At 40.5% G+C, this 17,979-nt stretch overlaps 1 protein-coding gene across 10 annotated transcripts in view; it reads left to right on the top strand.

Annotated features, from left to right (window-relative positions):
- LOC126919089 (dystrophin, isoforms A/C/F/G/H) overlaps positions 1 to 17,979 on the top strand; it is a 434,304-nt gene that overhangs the window by 330,474 nt on the left and 85,851 nt on the right. For all 10 annotated transcript variants that reach the window (XM_050727761.1, XM_050727759.1, XM_050727760.1 and 7 more), the window contains one exon: positions 8,928 to 9,100. In XM_050727761.1, the coding sequence (XP_050583718.1) occupies positions 8,928 to 9,100 (173 nt within the window). The remainder of the gene's footprint in view (positions 1 to 8,927; positions 9,101 to 17,979) is intronic.

Below are 17,979 nucleotides of genomic sequence, written 5' to 3'. Positions count from 1 at the left end.
CGTGCGTGTATTTATCGAGTGTCGAAACGTCGAAATCGAAGAGGGTGAACAGGTAAAGGACGTGGAACGTTGGAGGAGAGGGTTGGACAGTTGGGGTGATGAGGGTGGAACTTCCGGCTACGTAATTACGGTGGATTATCGTGATAGTGTGCGCAAAGGGGGCACCTGGCCCGGGGGGCGTGCCACCCTTCAGGGGAACCTCCCTCGGGGAGCACGTGGCAAGCAGAAACCGGACGACGCACGGTATATCTACATTTCCTACATGCTGCTGGCAGAACTGCATCTCTTCGAACAGGTAAACGTCTATGTTTGATCGTTCACGACGATACGTTTGAGACGAGCAGTGATTATCTTTGGTTTATCTTACGGTTCACATGTTATTCGAAATAAGTAGCTTGAGAGATTTAAAAAAGAATATCTCTTTTACATCGTAGTCAGCCATTTATGCCACGTTGCAACTCTTAAATCGTTTGTTTTAGTTTCTATGGATGTAAATATTATATAATTTATTTTGAAGAGAAATGAGACAACGGATAAACAGATAGGGAACTCGTAAGTGAAGAAATTATTAGATACAAAAATTGTTTCAGTCTCTTTGGTGAACAGAATCTGATCGATGATAAAGAAAAAAGCTTGTTTATTGATTTTCTTTTTCCTATGTAGAACGAGACAATAAAATGTATAAATAACAAAGTAAAATTACAGAATTTGTTTACTCTTTTTTATGTGTGTATACTATAGAATCATCGTAGACGATGACGTTGATATGAGAATCTACCTTCGAGTCAGCAATAGCTAGGGCAATTAACAGAAAAATATTTTTTCTCAATAAGGTTTGTTTGCGATCTCGTGGAGGGAGAAACGATCCTCTCAGCGGGTTTCTGAAAAAAAAAGCGGCGAATTCAGTCATTTTTGCGAAGCCGCGTCGGTGATTAAATGAAAAAAGGTATGAATCACTGGGAAAACAATTGGAAAACGAAATCCAAATGGAACGATGAACAATTCGATAGAGAAGTATATCCAGTATTAGTTCCATCGCTTGCTGAACACACTCCATTTCCATTCGAAACTTTCGATCTACTAATCTGATCAAAGGGCCAACCATTCGAAAGTGGCGCAAAGTTTTCAATTTCACCGGTGATTTCGAAGAACCATTTTGCTACTACAACTACATATACGAAATTGTAAAAAAAATGTTTAAAACCGACAAGAGGCACACTCGATCCTTTGCACTCCGAACAACATTTGGAATTTGATTCCAACCGATTCATACTCGATATTTTTACAATCGATGATACATTTGTGTTACGTAGCACGTATCTTTTTATCGAATCCATTTATAACAAAAGATAATATGATTTACACGTTACAACTATGAAGAATCGAGTGAAATAGAATATCGGGTTCAATTTTATTACGTGTTTTGGACTACAAGATTGACGGTGTGCTTGATCGATGTGGAAAAATTAATACATTATCGATCACAGGCATTGAAACGCTACTCTTATTCGCCAATTATCTTGCTACAAACCTTCGTTCTCATCATACGCCCATTATGTAATAATATACATACAATATCAAACAAAGTAAAAATTAGATCTTCTCCTTAAATATAGCAATTATGCATTCTAACATTTATGACCGGCAAAGTAACTTCGTATCATTATAATCATTGCGCTTATCATTGTAATAAGAAAAAGGTATCTCGCGATATCGATAGTCATAAAATAATGAAACGACGATTTTTTAACGATTCACAAACCTTCCGCGCAAAATCATTCAACGACGCGACGTGACAAACCGCTAAGAAGGTTGCACGGCTCTGTGTGAATGCCGTTTAGATCGTCTCGTCCATAGATCACGTAAATTCGCCGGCTTTGTCCCTGCGGAGTAACGCCTCCAAGGGAAGGAGCTCTCTCAACTGGCGGAACAGTCGGGGAATCTCGGTATACCGACGGGTAATCGGCAATTCCCCGTTAGAAATCCTCGCCAGCGTGCACGTCACCGACCGCCTAAGTGTCAGACATTGATTAAGCCTGACACTGCCGATTAAATACGTCACGTGAAACAGGCCGCTTCGAAAGACGAAGCCCCTTTGAATTATGCTCGACCCTCCGTCGTTTCCGACGGAATGGCTCGTCTTCGTATCATCTAAAATTTTCATCGTGCGCAATGGGATCGATTAAATTTTAGAGAATTGACGCGGATAAACGGCACGACATCGTTGCGATATTATAGCAATGGCGCGAAGCTTTTAGCCGCTTTTACATTCTCGATAACGGGATTGCATATTCGCGTGCACCGTTAGAAATAGAATTTTCTTCAATTTCGTAGCGATTTTCGACGATTTTTACTGCGATGTCGCGTTGCTCATCCGTTTTGTCAAGCTACAACGAAATTAATCGAAACTATTTAATAACCGTGCAATTGAAACATTTATCGTGCGTATAAAAGAATATCGTCGAGGATAGGAATACGCTATCAAACTTACACGGGATATTAGTCGATGGTGGAGACGAGAAAATCTGCATTGTCGATTGGAACGTATTTTACAGGAACGATGAAGATTAAAACTAAAGATCTTCGAAGAATCGGAGGGCAGATAAATGAAATAATGGTGAGAAGTAAACTCGGTCCTTAGGGGTAGAAAATCGCGAGTAGATAATAAAACGCATTAGTTCAGAAATCATCGAAGTTCAAGGAAACTTTAACGGTTAGTCTTTAACCGTCGTATTGCTCGTCTGCGCATAGATTGATGTTCGAAATTGCTGAAATTAGAGTAAAAAGGAAGAAAATTCCTGTGAACGACACAACGAAAAGACGAACGGGTAGCATCGGCGGAAGCCACGTCGCAGAGTGCTAGCAATACTAAGCAGTTGGTAGTGGAAATTGAAGTTCGGGAAGGCTGGAATCCGGCTGGAAAATTTGACAAGGATTTACGGAGAGTATTGCGACGCGAATTTTGTTTACAGACCTCTGGTTTGAATTCAATTATCCAGCTTGAGTAGCCTCAGAACGTTAATACGGAATATGTATGGAGTTTGCTGAAAATGTCACGAAAATTGGACGTATATGAATGAAATTTAGATGAACGGTCTAGAAATTAGAAGCCTGAAAGAGAATTATGCTTTGATATGACTATAATTAATATACAGCACATCGTCTAAATTAAACAAACAATAGGACGTTGGTAATTCGAATCACAATCGCCATCGATGAAGTCAGCTGGCGTAAATAAAATAATATTATTGGCGAAATTTGTTTATTAAATTTTCTCCTGCGATAACACGTTTATTAATAACTTAGAAGAAGGAATATTTTATAAGCGAAATTATATCTAATTTTAATAAATTCTTTCGAGATGTTGTCTGACCATAAAGCTCCATATCGCTTAAAGTCTAAGCAAGACTTTTTAAAACTCTGTTTCTCTGTACGATCTACCTCTTGTCGATTCGCAAGCGTTATTGCTTAATAAATCATTGTACAAGACAAGCAAGGTATTAAATTTACCCTCGCAGGACAAGGGTAATAAAAACAAATTTTTATAGACTCGATCACAGCAGCTTCCTCTTTCGTTTGATTTAAGTCGATCGTCATACGCACTGCAGCATGATATAACGATAAAACAACATTGTTTAAACGTGTTAGGTGCTACGTGAAAGAATTTCAAGCGTCGTCGGCCGATCGTAAATAGCGTAATTAACGAAGGAAGTCGTTTGTCTCGTCGCGGCTCGGAATATCTCGGCTCGTTACGTGTTTCGCGTTCGATGATTGATGGAACGTGGATATTATTCGCGAAGCGGCCGCGTAACCATGTTTTCCTTTGGCAATTACGCGTGTACGCCATGTGTTCGAAATATTATCAGGAGCCGCAACACCAGGCAATAAAGCGATCTCGCCTCCCAGACGTAATATTACGTCCTTGGTATGGGAACAGGTAATATGCCTCTCGCTCCGCCGCGGGCAAACCTGCACTTCGATTCGAGCGTAAGGATTCGCCGCTCTAATTGAATCGTGGCCATACAAACGCACGTGAAATTGATTTAATTACCGATGTTTGAGCGGATCGTCACTGAGATAATCGACGAGCCGGGTCATTTTGTGACTCGTAATTTTTTAATCGCTGTACTGCGGATATTTTGCATTTATGGAATATTTGAAACTGTAAAATACGCAGATTGCAAAACTAGTTGGACGCATAAAGAACGGTCTATTAAACGCATAATATTGGCAAAGAGAATAAGCTGTAAAAACATTCTTTCTTTAATTTTGCATTCTTAACTGTATATATCATTTTGTAGCCTTATAAAAAGGAACTTGGAACGCGATAAATTAAAAATCCATATTCACGCAAATTTCTGAGCAATCTGAAAAATGTTACGAAGCTTTCGCGTGACCCTCGGGGTAATTAAAAATTTGCAACAATATCGCGAAACCTTCTGCAGTTCTACGAATCGTCACACTGGCCTCTAGAGCGTTGCAAGAATATTACGATATTGGAAAGATATTGGAACGTGCCGAAGTATTCTTCCGCGTTTTCAACAGTGTCGCACGGAATACCCCGTCTTCTAGACTTTCACGCGAACTTCATTATCAAGCGTCTTAACAATTAATTTCCTGTATATATGAGCTTAAACGAAGGATAAAATTACGAGCGGAAATCTTCCTAGTCCTTCCTTCTATATTTTCGCGAAGACTAAAATTGTAGAGAACGAAAGGAAAAAGGACAGGCGGAGGAAAAATGGAGCGATTTTATCGTTCATGACGCGCCATCGATAACGCGCTATTTGCGTAATTGCAGGGCGGTTGGTCCGATAAGAAGCACGAGCGCCGTCGACTGGCTAAAAACCCTTTACATTTTGCGTTTTTTCCAGCCCATCTACCCATCGAATTTCTTCTAAACGCTTCTTTCTTCTTCGCATCGGTTCACCGGGGTCACTTTATAGTCACCCATTACTCGGAAAATTTAATCTGCATTGAAAGTGCGCCGTTAAGACGGCGTATCGTATCCTCCACCCTCTTCCAGATCGATCGGTATTCTACGATGTGATACTTGATTGGCAAACAGCAGAAAAGTGTTAGCTTTCTTCTCTAAACTCTTTTCTGCGGAATTGAACATTATCGTAGAAAATTATCCCACGTCATAAAGAAAGTATAGCGTGGAAATTTCACTTTTTCTAAGTACAGCAGTTTGAGCTGGATCAACTGAACGAGATTGGACGTTGATCAGGCAATCGATCGCTTTGGCATTTTTCTGTATACATATACAGATAATAGAAGAATAAGATTACTCGTTGTTTACGTTCACGACTGGACAAAGACATACCAATTTTTCCATCGTTTCACACATACTACATTTCTACGGTAATGCAAAAAAACAACGCGGTATAGTAAAATGGAGAATTTTCAACGTGTGTGAACGTTGGCGTATACTCGGCCGACGATTAATCCAACCACAGCTATCAAACTTCATCGTTCAGATATCTGGTGTTCCAATTAAACGTCACCGATTCGCACTTTCGACCAGCACTCTGACGAAAAGCGTTTTGATGGATGTACCCCGACGCTTTTGAAACAAGTTCCTTGCACCGCTGCACATCGTGTACCACAATATTTGCCATCTATGTTTGCCGCTCTTCCTCTCCGGTGTACAGGTTGTACCGTAAATTGTGGACGCAACTTTACCGCGTCGAACACGTAGGAGCGATAAAAAAGCCATGCACCAGCTGTTCCACCGTACCAATCAATTCCAGATATCTTGTTATTTTTACGACTGTCGATACTTTTTATTCCATAATTCGTTTAAATCAACCTTTTTATCATTTTATTGTGCAATCTTTTAAAAGAAATATCAAAAGGAACGATAGGATTTTTCAAACGTTTCCAGTGTGGACGATATTTCATTAGATGATACAATGGTGATCGTAAAAAATTCAAATACCTTTTACAAACTAACAATTTGCGAGCCAACGTTTTCCATCTGAAATGGCGAACAATCGGTTCTCCGAAAGTGTTATCGCCCACATAAATTCCGCCGGAGCTGTGCATCACTCTCGGTACATTTTCTGCCATCGAATCGTCTACGTTTTATGATGCAACCTTTACACGCGTCAACTGTGTTGATTCAAGAGAGATTCGTGTTTGGAAAAAATATCCATAGAATTCCTGAATTCCAGTAGTTTTGGCTTTTCTAACTGGGAACTTGAGTGAAACTCAGGGGACTCTCGTTTTAGAACTCGCGGTAGCCTAGAAATCACCGATTACTTCATAGATTGCGAATTATTTTATGCAAGTTCATATATTTTTGAATATAATTTTTAGAAAATGGAGCCAAGATAGGAAATTGTTTTACGTATTAAATATCATAGAAAATACTATGCCTTAGATATTTTATATGTTTCTGTATATTCAAATATGTATATATTTCGTATTTTCAAATTTCCCCATAAATTCGTAGAAATCCTCAGTCTATTATTTAGAACGTGAAGTCATCTTTTAATCAAACTCTTCGCTGGTTAACTATTCATTTATGGCTTATTTATCATCTATGTACAGTAAACCAGTAGAGTCGCAAAACGGAGATGCGAAACGGAAAACAGCGTGCATTCAATTCCGGAACGACTTTCAATCTGTACTTGTTTGAATTATAGAAGTTAACATCCGTGGCCCAAGAAGAAAGGCTATTGAATTATTGTCCGCATCCCCTGTAGTGGAGAAAATTCGCCAACAGGATGGAACATACGAGTGGTACGAAAATACCCTCTCTTAGGCTTTTGGATATTCACCGATTCTTCTCAACTCCGCTATGACCTGAATGTTTGATCGCCAAAGGATGACATTCCGTCTGTTTAATCATTTCTTACGACAGATTTCATTGTGCGTTAGGGGTGGTTTTTGGCGAACTATACCTTCACAGCGAATGGAGAATTCATTGTGAAAGGGATGATTGTGAATGGGGAGGTTAGTAGGATTTTGAGGGTAGTTTAAAATTGCACGGTTAGAACGTTTGGATGATTCATACGGTTTCTTTTCGACAGTCGGCTTTACCGGAATTGTACAGTAGTTGGATGATCATCCCTTAAAGCTAGTCTCGTTGCTAGTTTCTATTTGAATCGTGGATATTCGCCGTAAGAATATTTCCTCGACACTTTTATGGTACAACCAATCATTCGTATAGTATTTATACGAACGATAAATTGTAAAAAGTGAAAGGATGTTCCATTATTTTGGGGGATCTAAATTAACTAAATAGATACCACTAAATTTATTAAATTGTAAATGTACAACATGTACAATTTAGTAACAGGTAGTTACAGTCGCAATTTAGTAGCAGGTAGTTACAGTTGCGATTTAGTACGGTACGTATTATGCAAATTAGTATAGATACGATTTGGCAAAACACATGTACAATTTAACACTAAGTCCTTCAATGTGACGCCATACTTCTTTTACTTTTTAGAATTTAGCCTTTACATAAACGATATAAATTTAAATTCCAAAACAGAGAGAGGCTATACATCTTTCGCTGTAAATACCAATATATACACAGTATCCATAAATAAATTTCCATAAAACAGTGTTTCTCCTAAATCACCGATTGCATCTGCATCGATTTTACAATGCACGAGAAAGGAATGGAAAAATGTGAAATCCGCTTATGGCGAGTAGCAAGTTGCAGAAACGAAACCATCTTTTACGTTTGATTTTGAACGAAAATTTTCCTGTTCGAATCCTGCTACCTGTGGAAATTGCGTGAAGTATATAGAGCGCGGTGCAACGAATATTTCTTAATTCACTTGCATCGACCTCGATTTATTTTCATCGGCGCACGTCAACTGTGGACCCAAAGCTTGGACGTACACGGGGAACCCGGCATAAATCACTTCTGGCCAAGCGTTCGCCGCAATTCACGTCATCACGATGACGAAACACTGTTCTCTTTTCCCCCTATTTTCGACGTATACTTTCCACAGGGTACTCTCCCGTCGAGAAAATCCCGGGGGAATATTGCGCGAATTCTTGAAATTTTCTACGTCGGATATTTCACGCTGACATGGAATGTTTCTTCGATAATAACATCGTTCGTTGATCACGAGATACTTTAACTAGTGCCAAAATTAGCTTCCGCGATGGTTACGCAACGATCGTAAATTTCATCGTACACGGTAATTTGTATCGATCACTTTTTATTTTATATACTGTTTGTTCTTAACGCTTCTGTATACACTGTATTATCAAGTTACTATGAAGCTTTTTGCTTGTGTTATAGTTGGTTACAATGTCTCTGTTTGAAGTTTCGTATTCCAGTTCAATCCTGCACAGTTTTGATTAGTTTGTACGAGTAACACGTCGGTCGACATTTTTACCACTTCTGTTTTTCGTCGCGAGAATACGAGAAATGGAAAAATTCATTTGAGTTTGGCGAGCGTTATCCTTTTGATAGGCACAACTTATTTTATTACAGAAACCAAATATACAATACTAATATATACGATAATATTAATCATAGAAACTTATTAAATTGAACAAACGTTCAATTTAGTAGAATAGGAGTGATAGTTCTCGCTAATTTTATTAAATTAATAATTACGAATAAAGAGAACAAAAACAATTCTCAATTGGCATCATTGGGTCATGGTGACTACAATCGTTTGAATTAATATTGAGTTATTTATTTTTAATTGTATTGAAAATCCTATCGACAGCCTTCATCGCCTAAAACGCACAATATAAACTGTAATGAAAAACGTACTAAAATTCTACGTGATATTTAACCCACGATCTTCATTGTACATCATTCGAAACTAAAACCCATTGGTATTAATTGAGGATTGACATCAACCATAAAAAATTCAGTTCTTGTATAATACAAAATTAGCAACGCCCGAAGAGAAAAATTGACGTTACCTTTTGTTTGGATGTTTCAGGACCTGCAATCGGAAATCGAGACACACCGAGACGTGTACGCATCCCTGAATGGTACTGGCCGGAAGTTGTTGAGTTCTCTGGCCAGCCAGGATGACGCGGTTATGCTGCAACGACGTCTGGACGAGATGAACCAGCGATGGCATCACTTGAAAGCGAAGAGTATGGCGATAAGGTAAGCGACGACCGTACTGCTTTTTCTCGTTTCTTTTTCTGCTCTCTTCCCTTGTCTCCATTATGGTTCTTCTATTCTCCTGTTTTTCCTCTATCCCACATTATCCGTTCCTTTTTTCAATCCAATTAGCGTTCGCGGTGAGAACGATGACAGGTGGAACGGCGAAGTTTTCAGCTCCCGTGAGCGGTAACAGGTGCGCCGTTTCGAGACAGACGTTCCATTTTGATTGCGGCCGAGTATCTAACCGGCGAGAAGTGGCCGTAGAGAATTCAGCGCGAGATCGCGGCGTGGAAGAATGAATTATACGGGGGATAAGTTGAAACGCGACGGCCAAGAGTTGGGTTATCGGCCTGGTGAAAAAAAAAAGGACGGAGGGTGCTTGGAGGAAAAATGTGGGAAAGTGGCGAACCGAGATTTAAGGAAAATAGAAGCTTGAAAAATATATAGAGTGAAAAAGGAAGTGAATGACGCGTTATGTGAGGAGAAGAGGGGCGGGGGAGCAGTGGTGTGTAACGAGAAGAGAAAAACGTGGAAAAGAAGATGAAAAAGAGTAGCGTATAGAAAAGGAAGCGCACGAAAACGAAAGACGAAATAGGAAGAAGAAGTAATTGGTGGAACGTGAGGTTGGAGTAAGATGAAACGCGAAGGAAAATAGAAGAAAGAGATTAGCTTTGATCTGAAAATATTATCGGGCTTTAGCGTACTCCTGCTGGCTATTAGATTGGCGAATTGTATCGAATTGGTCGAATTGTCCATTGTCGCAATTTTCTTTTCGGATCAATGTTCGGATCAATTTCCGCAGAAACTAACTGGTAGCATTTTAAACGTTGCATTAACTATGCCTCTGTACTTATTCGATCGCTTGTAGGTAACATTTTCTCGTGTCATTTCGTTTGACATTTTCTTCTTGGATATCTTAATACGTTCGCGGTGAGCAAGGTTGTCGGTTAAAAAGTAAATCCAAAGAGATGCACGTGTCATATTGACGCGAGAACGAACCTACGAAAATGGCGGAAACAAATTTGCGAGCCAATGCACTTTCCTTCGTTGCCACGTGGAAATTTTTCGTCTGGGATCGAAACAACACGAACACGATTTTTTTCTACCTTTGTCTCGTTTGGTATTTTTTATTTGTTTCTGTTTTTCGCTCCCTACTGGACGAGCCGTTTACTTCCGAAAACTTGATTTCAGATTCCATTTCGCGTGCCGATCGATTTATTAATCCGTTGAATATTTGAAAAACGCATTAAACCAATGTCAAACTGTTCTCGCGACGACCGTGGAATGTGAACGGTCGAGTTAGGAAAATCGCCGGTGCAAAAATGTTACAGAGGAACTTGGAAACGCGCAGGGTATTTCCAATTGTGCGCGTGTGTTTGCAGTTTGCAGTTTTGCCCGCGACAACGGTGCAAATAGGAAAAAGATAACGTTGAAAAATACCATCAACGTCAACGAAATCCACGCCTGCCTTAATATCCTTCAATTTTTGTGCTTGAAACAGAGGTTGACGTTTAACCGGCATCATTCGACGCAAACGAAAACGAGAAAAAAGGACCTAAAAGGAAGAAAAGGGAAGAACAATGTACCTTGCTAATATGGAAAAAGAGAAAACACGAGAGAAAAGATAACGCACGTTGTACGAGACAATGTATACACGCTTAAATGCATATTTTGAAACAGCGATTAACGCGATTAACGCCGAGGAACGACAACAATGACGGAACGGCGGGAAAAAAAGGGTTGAAAATCTTAAAAAGAATTCGTAAATCCGCGTGACAACGAACCGAGAATTATTCTCGTGACAACATTGCCGGAACAATGGCTTTTGACGCGCGAACAATTCCAAAGATTTCCAAAGCCGGGCGCATCGGGTCAGTGGCCGTGCGCACGCAGTAGGTTAACTATGAAGCCGGAAATTCTCCGAGCGCCATTCTCCTTTGATAACGTAGCAGTTATGCGTCGCGGTAATACGTAAGCAGAAATTGTAGCGAGGAAAGAGCTACCGTTTCACCCCTACCCTCTGGATCTTTGACGTTCGACCTGGCCTCGGTACCAACCCTATCGATGCGTTGTGATGAGAAACTCTCATGGGATTCTCTGTGAAACTTTGAAGCCGCGACGCTGCTTTGACATCGCAAAACCTCTGCTCCGATCGCACCGACTCCAACCAGGTTGGATTATTAAGGAGCATATTGATTTTAGTCGGTCGATGCTCGATGCGTGCCCGGATTACAATCAGGGTTTACGTTTGTTACATGGTAATTTGAGTTCTCCGAATCAGCATTTGGAATTCAGTTAGTAGAATTAATATTCTATCGCGTTATCCGAAGGAAGCGATCGGATAAGAGATTTGTATTTAAGAATTTTAACCCATTCTGTAGAAAGACCGATAATTTCTTCTCTTTTGTTTCTGTTTTAATAATCAGCGATTCTCTTTTTCGTTTTGCGATACAAGTGAAACTTTGTTTTTCATTATTTCAGTATTATTCGCCTGCGTTTCTTTGCTCTAACATCCATAATTCGCAACTTTTTATCATTTTTGCTAGCAGTTTGTTTGTTCAGATATTATTTTATATTTTACAATAATAGATATGCAGTCTTGATTGTTTGTAATTGTTTATTGTTTTAATTGCAAAACTATTATCTTTTTTAACGGCGGGGAGGTAGAAGGAAAAAATATTTGAATCCAAAAATTTCATCGGGGCTTAAATACTCTTCGTTTCCGTGTTTACCAACCGCGTACTCAGCGCCCATCTTCCGAAGACAAAAATAGAAGCACAGTGAAGCGTTCGCTAGTTTGTGAAATTCGTAGGTGAAAAATTACCGGGGCGCTGTTTTTTCAACGTTCGCCGGTGAAAAACTCCATTCATCTTTCAATTCTGGAGGAAAAGATGAAAAGAGAGCGTTGCTAGTTCTTTTGAAATTCGTCGATGAAAAATTACCACGGTGACCTGAAACGCGTAACTAGGAAAAGAGCGAGAGAAAAAGACAAAGCGCGAGCAAGAAAATTCTAAAGTCAATGTCCATTTATTATTCCCGTTTCGCTTAATCAATTTCCCATTTTTATCGTCTGCAAAAGCCGCGCCCGTTTAAAAAACGTGAATCCCGACCTGAATCCGTGAACCGGCTGGCGCTTGATTTGCATCAGCCAGTTTATTATAAATCCTCCTTGGATTTTCCTCGTAGAAAAGTTCGCACATCTTCCTTGCGGAAGCAGTTTCGTTGCAAGGAGTTTCCAGATGGAATCTTCTTGCCGTCGATCGCCATCGTGTACTACGTTCGTGGATTACCTCTGTGCCCATATTGAAATCTTTATCGGTGGAAATTGCGAATCCCTGTTTCTGTCGCATGCATCGGATATGCCACGCACGAGTTGCCATCGCGGTGCTTTCGTAGCGAAGTATAAAATGGATCCTTGCGATCGATCGAGACGATAGAGAGAAGAAAGTGACTTCTTCAAACCCGCGTTTTTCAAGTTCCGGATGTTTTATTAAGGGAAATTTTTCACTAAAAAAGAGATACTCAACTGTTGTTACTGTTATACCGAGACTGAATGCATCTTCGACTCTAAATACGACCTTTGAGATTTGTTCTGATCTGTTGAATACTCTGAGGAATCTCAGGAAAATTTTTCTCAAATCCAATTGGAATCCCTTCGCTCGATAGTGCGTGCGATCTTGATTAAGTGCCAAGTTCTAATTTGAAGTTGACTGTGGTCTGCTGCAGATAGTTGTCTAGCTTCTCCATTGATCGTGCTTTTAGCTGACGAATGTATCGAAGTGTTTGAAGAGCTGTGACTAACGGTATTGCTAGAGTTTTCTCATTCGATAACTCTCGGAGACTCGATTACACGTATCGTATTTACAGTGGGAACGAGAGGAGAAAACGACGAAGAAAATGCTCTTTTCACTAGGGAATTTCGACGACACGTTTACTACGGCTGCACCTAATCGGATTTTCAGTCGCGGCAACTTGATGACGTCGCGTTCGTTCCAGCTTTCGAGACGATGGTTCTCGGTAAACTTCCGCCTAGCCGGACGAACTATGCGAATTCGCGGTGCGGTGACGGAAATTTTCGACGGAAGTTAAACGCTTTGACGGTGGCCAGTCGAAGGGAAATTTCTCGGCATACTGAGACAACCAAGAGAGGAAAGTTGCGAGTCATCTTGGTTTTCGACAACCGTCCGTGGTACATAACAGTTTCGCGTTTCAATCTTGCGTCGTCCGTCGACTTTAATAAAGATATCTCTCTCTCCGCTTCTGTTTGGACAGCGGTAACCGGGCAGAAGGTTGATTTTTGCTTAGATGGAAACCGGCTGTTGCATCGTCATGATGTTTCACCGGGAATGAAACCGGTTTACAAACGTTTGTACTTTATTAAAGAATACCGTAGGAGGTTGCTTATTGATATCATTTGAGGCTGTGTACTCTACGACGATATTAGACGACGACTCGGTTTAATATCGGACGATTCTGAAACTTGTTGCCGTTTTTGAGCTGTTTACTTTGAGAGGCTACAACTCTGCTGAAGTTTATTATTCCTGTTTGATAGAAGCACCAATATTTCAGGCTCTTACGAAAGCAAGTAAGGAAGGAATCTCTGAATAGTACTTTCGAGATCCGTCTATTAGGCGGAAACATCTCTCTGTAAAATAATTTCTCCATGAAATACGAAGCTTTAGATCTATTCGAAGATCAGTAGAATATCGATCAAATTCATTTAAGGCTCCTTTAATATTTCATGGCTCGATGTCTAACATACGCACCACCTTAACCCGTACAATTTGCAAATTCACTTTTTAAACAAGGAATTCTTCTATTCAGTCGTTCCCCTACGTTAAAAACTCGCAAAAATTTATAGTAGAAAGAAAAAATTATTCAATTCTCGGTTCTTTTACATATAATTTACAGCCGTCGACGGCGAAGAAGAGACAGAGAAGTTTCATGCAGGATCCCGATAACGGGATAGGATTCGCCTTCGCTCTCTCTCTCTCTCTCTCTATCTCTCTCTATCTCACTCACTCACTCACTCACTCACTCACTCCACTCCAAGAGGATTAATTTCAATCCTCTCCGGAGGCTCAAAGTGTTCGCAGAAAAGGCTGGAATCGTTCCGTGGTTCAGGGGGAATGACTCGAAAATTTAAGTAGCACCGATAAAGCGAAGTCAGCAGCGGGTTAACCCGGATAGAGTCGAGCAATCAGTCTCCATTAATTAGTCCGAGCTCAAGCTCGCGGTGCTTGATTACCGGAGGGGAGAGCGTATTCGTGGGGGAGGGTACGGAGCAACGAAAGCTGCGAACGGAAGCTTGGTCTCCTCCTCTTTCCACCCTTTCGACCCTGCTTCTCGTCTTGTTCCTCTGATTTCGCCGATCTTTTCGATCTTTTTCTCCCTCTCGCTCTCTCTTTTTAGTCCCTTTTCTTCTCTTTCAATCGTCCGCCATATTTACCGGTGGTAACCTTCGAATTTTAGTAGCGCTCTCTCTCTCTCTCTCTCTTTCTTGCTTGTGAATCGTCGTTCCAGCACGGTTTCAACGCGGTTGCCAGTCCGCAATCAGACCACAAATACCGTTGGAAATGCTGATCCCGATAATTCGACCAACGATCGTTTCTGGCACCGGTTTGAACGGGGTCGGGAACACCGATACCTCTGATATGTTATATCGCCGGCGAAACTTTCCGAACAACCGGCCAGCGATGCTGAGAAAGAGAGAGAACCAGTCGACAACCGAATGTCTGTCCTCTCTCGCCTTTGTCCAGCTTCGTCGATCGCAGGGATTGGCTTTTTAATAGAATGTCGCGCTGGATTCTCGATACTGTACCGAAAAATACATCTATCGGTTCGATGTTTTTCACCGCTGCCTGTTGCCGGTTTTCTGATTAAGTCGCAGGATATTACAGCCAACTATTTCTGCTTCTTGCAAGATACAGTGATTCGAGAATGTATTTGAACGCTTGTAGCAATTTCTTACGGATATGAAAAAACATTATGTGTATTGGCTTTTGAAAGCGATGTGAAACTATATAGATGTTACGAGATATTTATTGCAAGCATTTTGAATCGTAAACATAGGCAAAATATTTCAATAATCACTATATTAGTTGATTATTCAGTATATTAATAAGTATCAATATTTATGGAAATTTTCCTGCTGTATATCGATTGTTTACTGAGCGTATGTTTGCAGTAAATGGTTTGTAACTTCTATATACATCTTCAAATCGGTTCCAAATTTTACCAACGTAATCACGATAGTCGTATCTCGTTGCAGTAGCAGTGAAATTTCAGAGAGTTTCGTATACCGCACACATGAAAAGATTCTGCTGTAAGTGATCGAATACTTTCGTCGACACGTTGTATAATTTTTGCAGGTATATCTTTCAAATTGTTTCGTAATTTGTTATATTATACCTAGTATAAGGATTTTAAAGTTGCATGAATTCGTAAAATTTGACGCGTGTTTGGTAGAAAGAATGGTATTTAATCGATAAAGAACAACCGTTCGATTTCCATTTAAAGAACAGTCAGGTTTAATTTCGCCGGCAACAGCTTTTCCTCGCAGACGTCGTAATCTTTTTGCCCGATGTGTGCAACAGCTGCCTGCTGCTGTTGTTTGCCGTACGAATTACACAATCCTTCTCCTCTCTTGTAGCGAAACTCCAGTATTTCGTGAAGGTTTGCTGGTTCAGCGAAGTGAAAGGCAGGGTAAATTCGGGGGTAAGCTACATTGCTGCGAACAAACAAAGAATTGGTAACCCTGGTCCCTTTCGTCTTTCTTCTTTTATAGTATGACTCGCCGACCATCGAAAAATCCCGTATCGCTTTTACGTTAATACGTTTTGATTATAATCGCGTGTTTGATATTTGAGACTTTCCAATACTTCGATATATATATACAGTAACTCACAAAAGTATTTGAACATTTACCATTAAACATTTTTATGAACATATTACGTATGTTATAGAAAATTCTTTGAATTATCATTAGATTGTTACAATCATAACACTGAGATTTTAAAGCAGTCCGAAAATGTGTATAAAAGTTACAAGATATTCACTGCAAATGTACGCTTGATAACAATAATTTTCTCACCATAAAGTGTATGTTTGCCAGAAATATTTTGTAACATCTATGTACATTTTCGTATTTGTTTTACGATGGTCCTATCGTATGCCAAACAAAACTTTCTCTGTAACACGTAATATATTCAATAAAGCTTCCGATAAATATATGTATAAATAAGGATCTTTAGGTCACTGTACTTCGATTAATTATTTTTTCTCTCCTTCTATTTTGATACAGTCGATACACGGACAGGGAACAAAGAAACACGACGAATGACCGGTTGCATCGTCGCCGAAATAAATTATACCACCCTGTATATCAACGCGTATAGACGTCCAGGTGGAATAAAAATCGCAGAAACTTCATTCTTCGCCGCACGCCCCTCTAATTCACTCTCTCGATAACAGACAGAGATTTATAACGGGGGAAGCGTGGCCGAGATAAAAATCGGCGACTTTTCGTTGCGTTGCGCTCGGCCAGGGACGGATTTCGCGCAAACAAGATACCGGTAGCGGGTAAAATCAATAGCGCCAGCAATTAGTTACCGTGGCACGCACGCGAAAAAGGCAGGAGCTGCATCCGGCAGTCGGATACGCGGACTTTTCGGACTTGTTCAACATCCGGGGCCGCTGCTCTCTCCCTCTGCCTCTCTCATTCTTCTCTTTTTTATTTTCTATTTTCGAACCTCGTGCACCAAACCGTTCGAATCGACGCTCGAAAAAAACAGTCGACCCGAACTAGTGGAGAATTTGTACGTGAAAATTGGAACCTTTCGGGGAATGACTGGATGGGAAAATTTGTCTCCTGCACGTGCCACCGGTTGACAGAGTCCATTCGTTTGGTCGTGATATAAGATGTTTCTATCCGCTTCTGTCTGCTGCTTGGAAGTTAATCAATAACAACTTGTTTGACAAAGTCTCGATGTCATAGGAAATAATAAATCTTCTGTAGCGTTACGAATTACCGACACACTCCGTGTAACTTCGTTTTAACGATTTAGCTTATTTTGTAAACTGAAAGGAGATTTGTAATCAAGGCAATGTTGTTTTGTGGTGATTTGTCATGAGTGTGACTCGATATTACGAGACAAGAGATTAGTTCTCTGTTTATCCACCTTGTTTTATGATCAATCGATCATAATTACGTCGGAAATTATTTACAGAAAGTAAATTAGTTAGTCAGGTACAAAGAAATCCGAAACTATTCGCAACATTCTCCATTAACGTCATTACCGTGAAAGGAGAAAGAACGTGTTTACATTAGCAGTTCAAAAACACTAGAAAAGATCATCGACACGACGCGACAAACATCTCTTCATCAGGAACCACCTGAAATAGTGAAAACCTCGTTCGCCAAAACCAGGAAGAGAAACAACGAGATAGAAGAGTGTCTTCTGCAAACACGGAAACGCTATGAAACCTGAGAGGCAGCAAAGGAGAGTCACGGTTGTTATTCGAGAACATGAATCGGGAGGAATAATTACAGATACTGAGAGGTTCTCGCGTCCCAGCGCCATTACTCGCGACGCGATTAGCGCACTCGCGCGTTCACGTATGTCGAGTGTCTAGGCGCCGGCGCGTCGAATCATCGAAACTGACGGAACACACGAGGGCGAGAACGACGCGAAGCATCGTGCAACGTCGCTTTTACGTTCGTATCTCGCCGTGGAAAAGACTTCAAAGGCCTGTTCACTGCGTTTCTTTTAATGCCGTCTCTACGCGGCAGCTCGTTGCTCGGGAATTGTTCTCGCATGGGAACGTCGCGACTTTTCCAGAAGCTCGACTTCCATCCGTGCCGGAAGCGATCGTTCCAA

This window comes from Bombus affinis, chromosome 8, assembly GCF_024516045.1.
Source record: "Bombus affinis isolate iyBomAffi1 chromosome 8, iyBomAffi1.2, whole genome shotgun sequence".
Classification (NCBI taxonomy): Eukaryota; Metazoa; Arthropoda; class Insecta; order Hymenoptera; family Apidae; genus Bombus; species Bombus affinis.
Note: the sequence above shows the minus strand (reverse complement) of the source record. Positions and strands in the feature narration are given on the sequence as shown.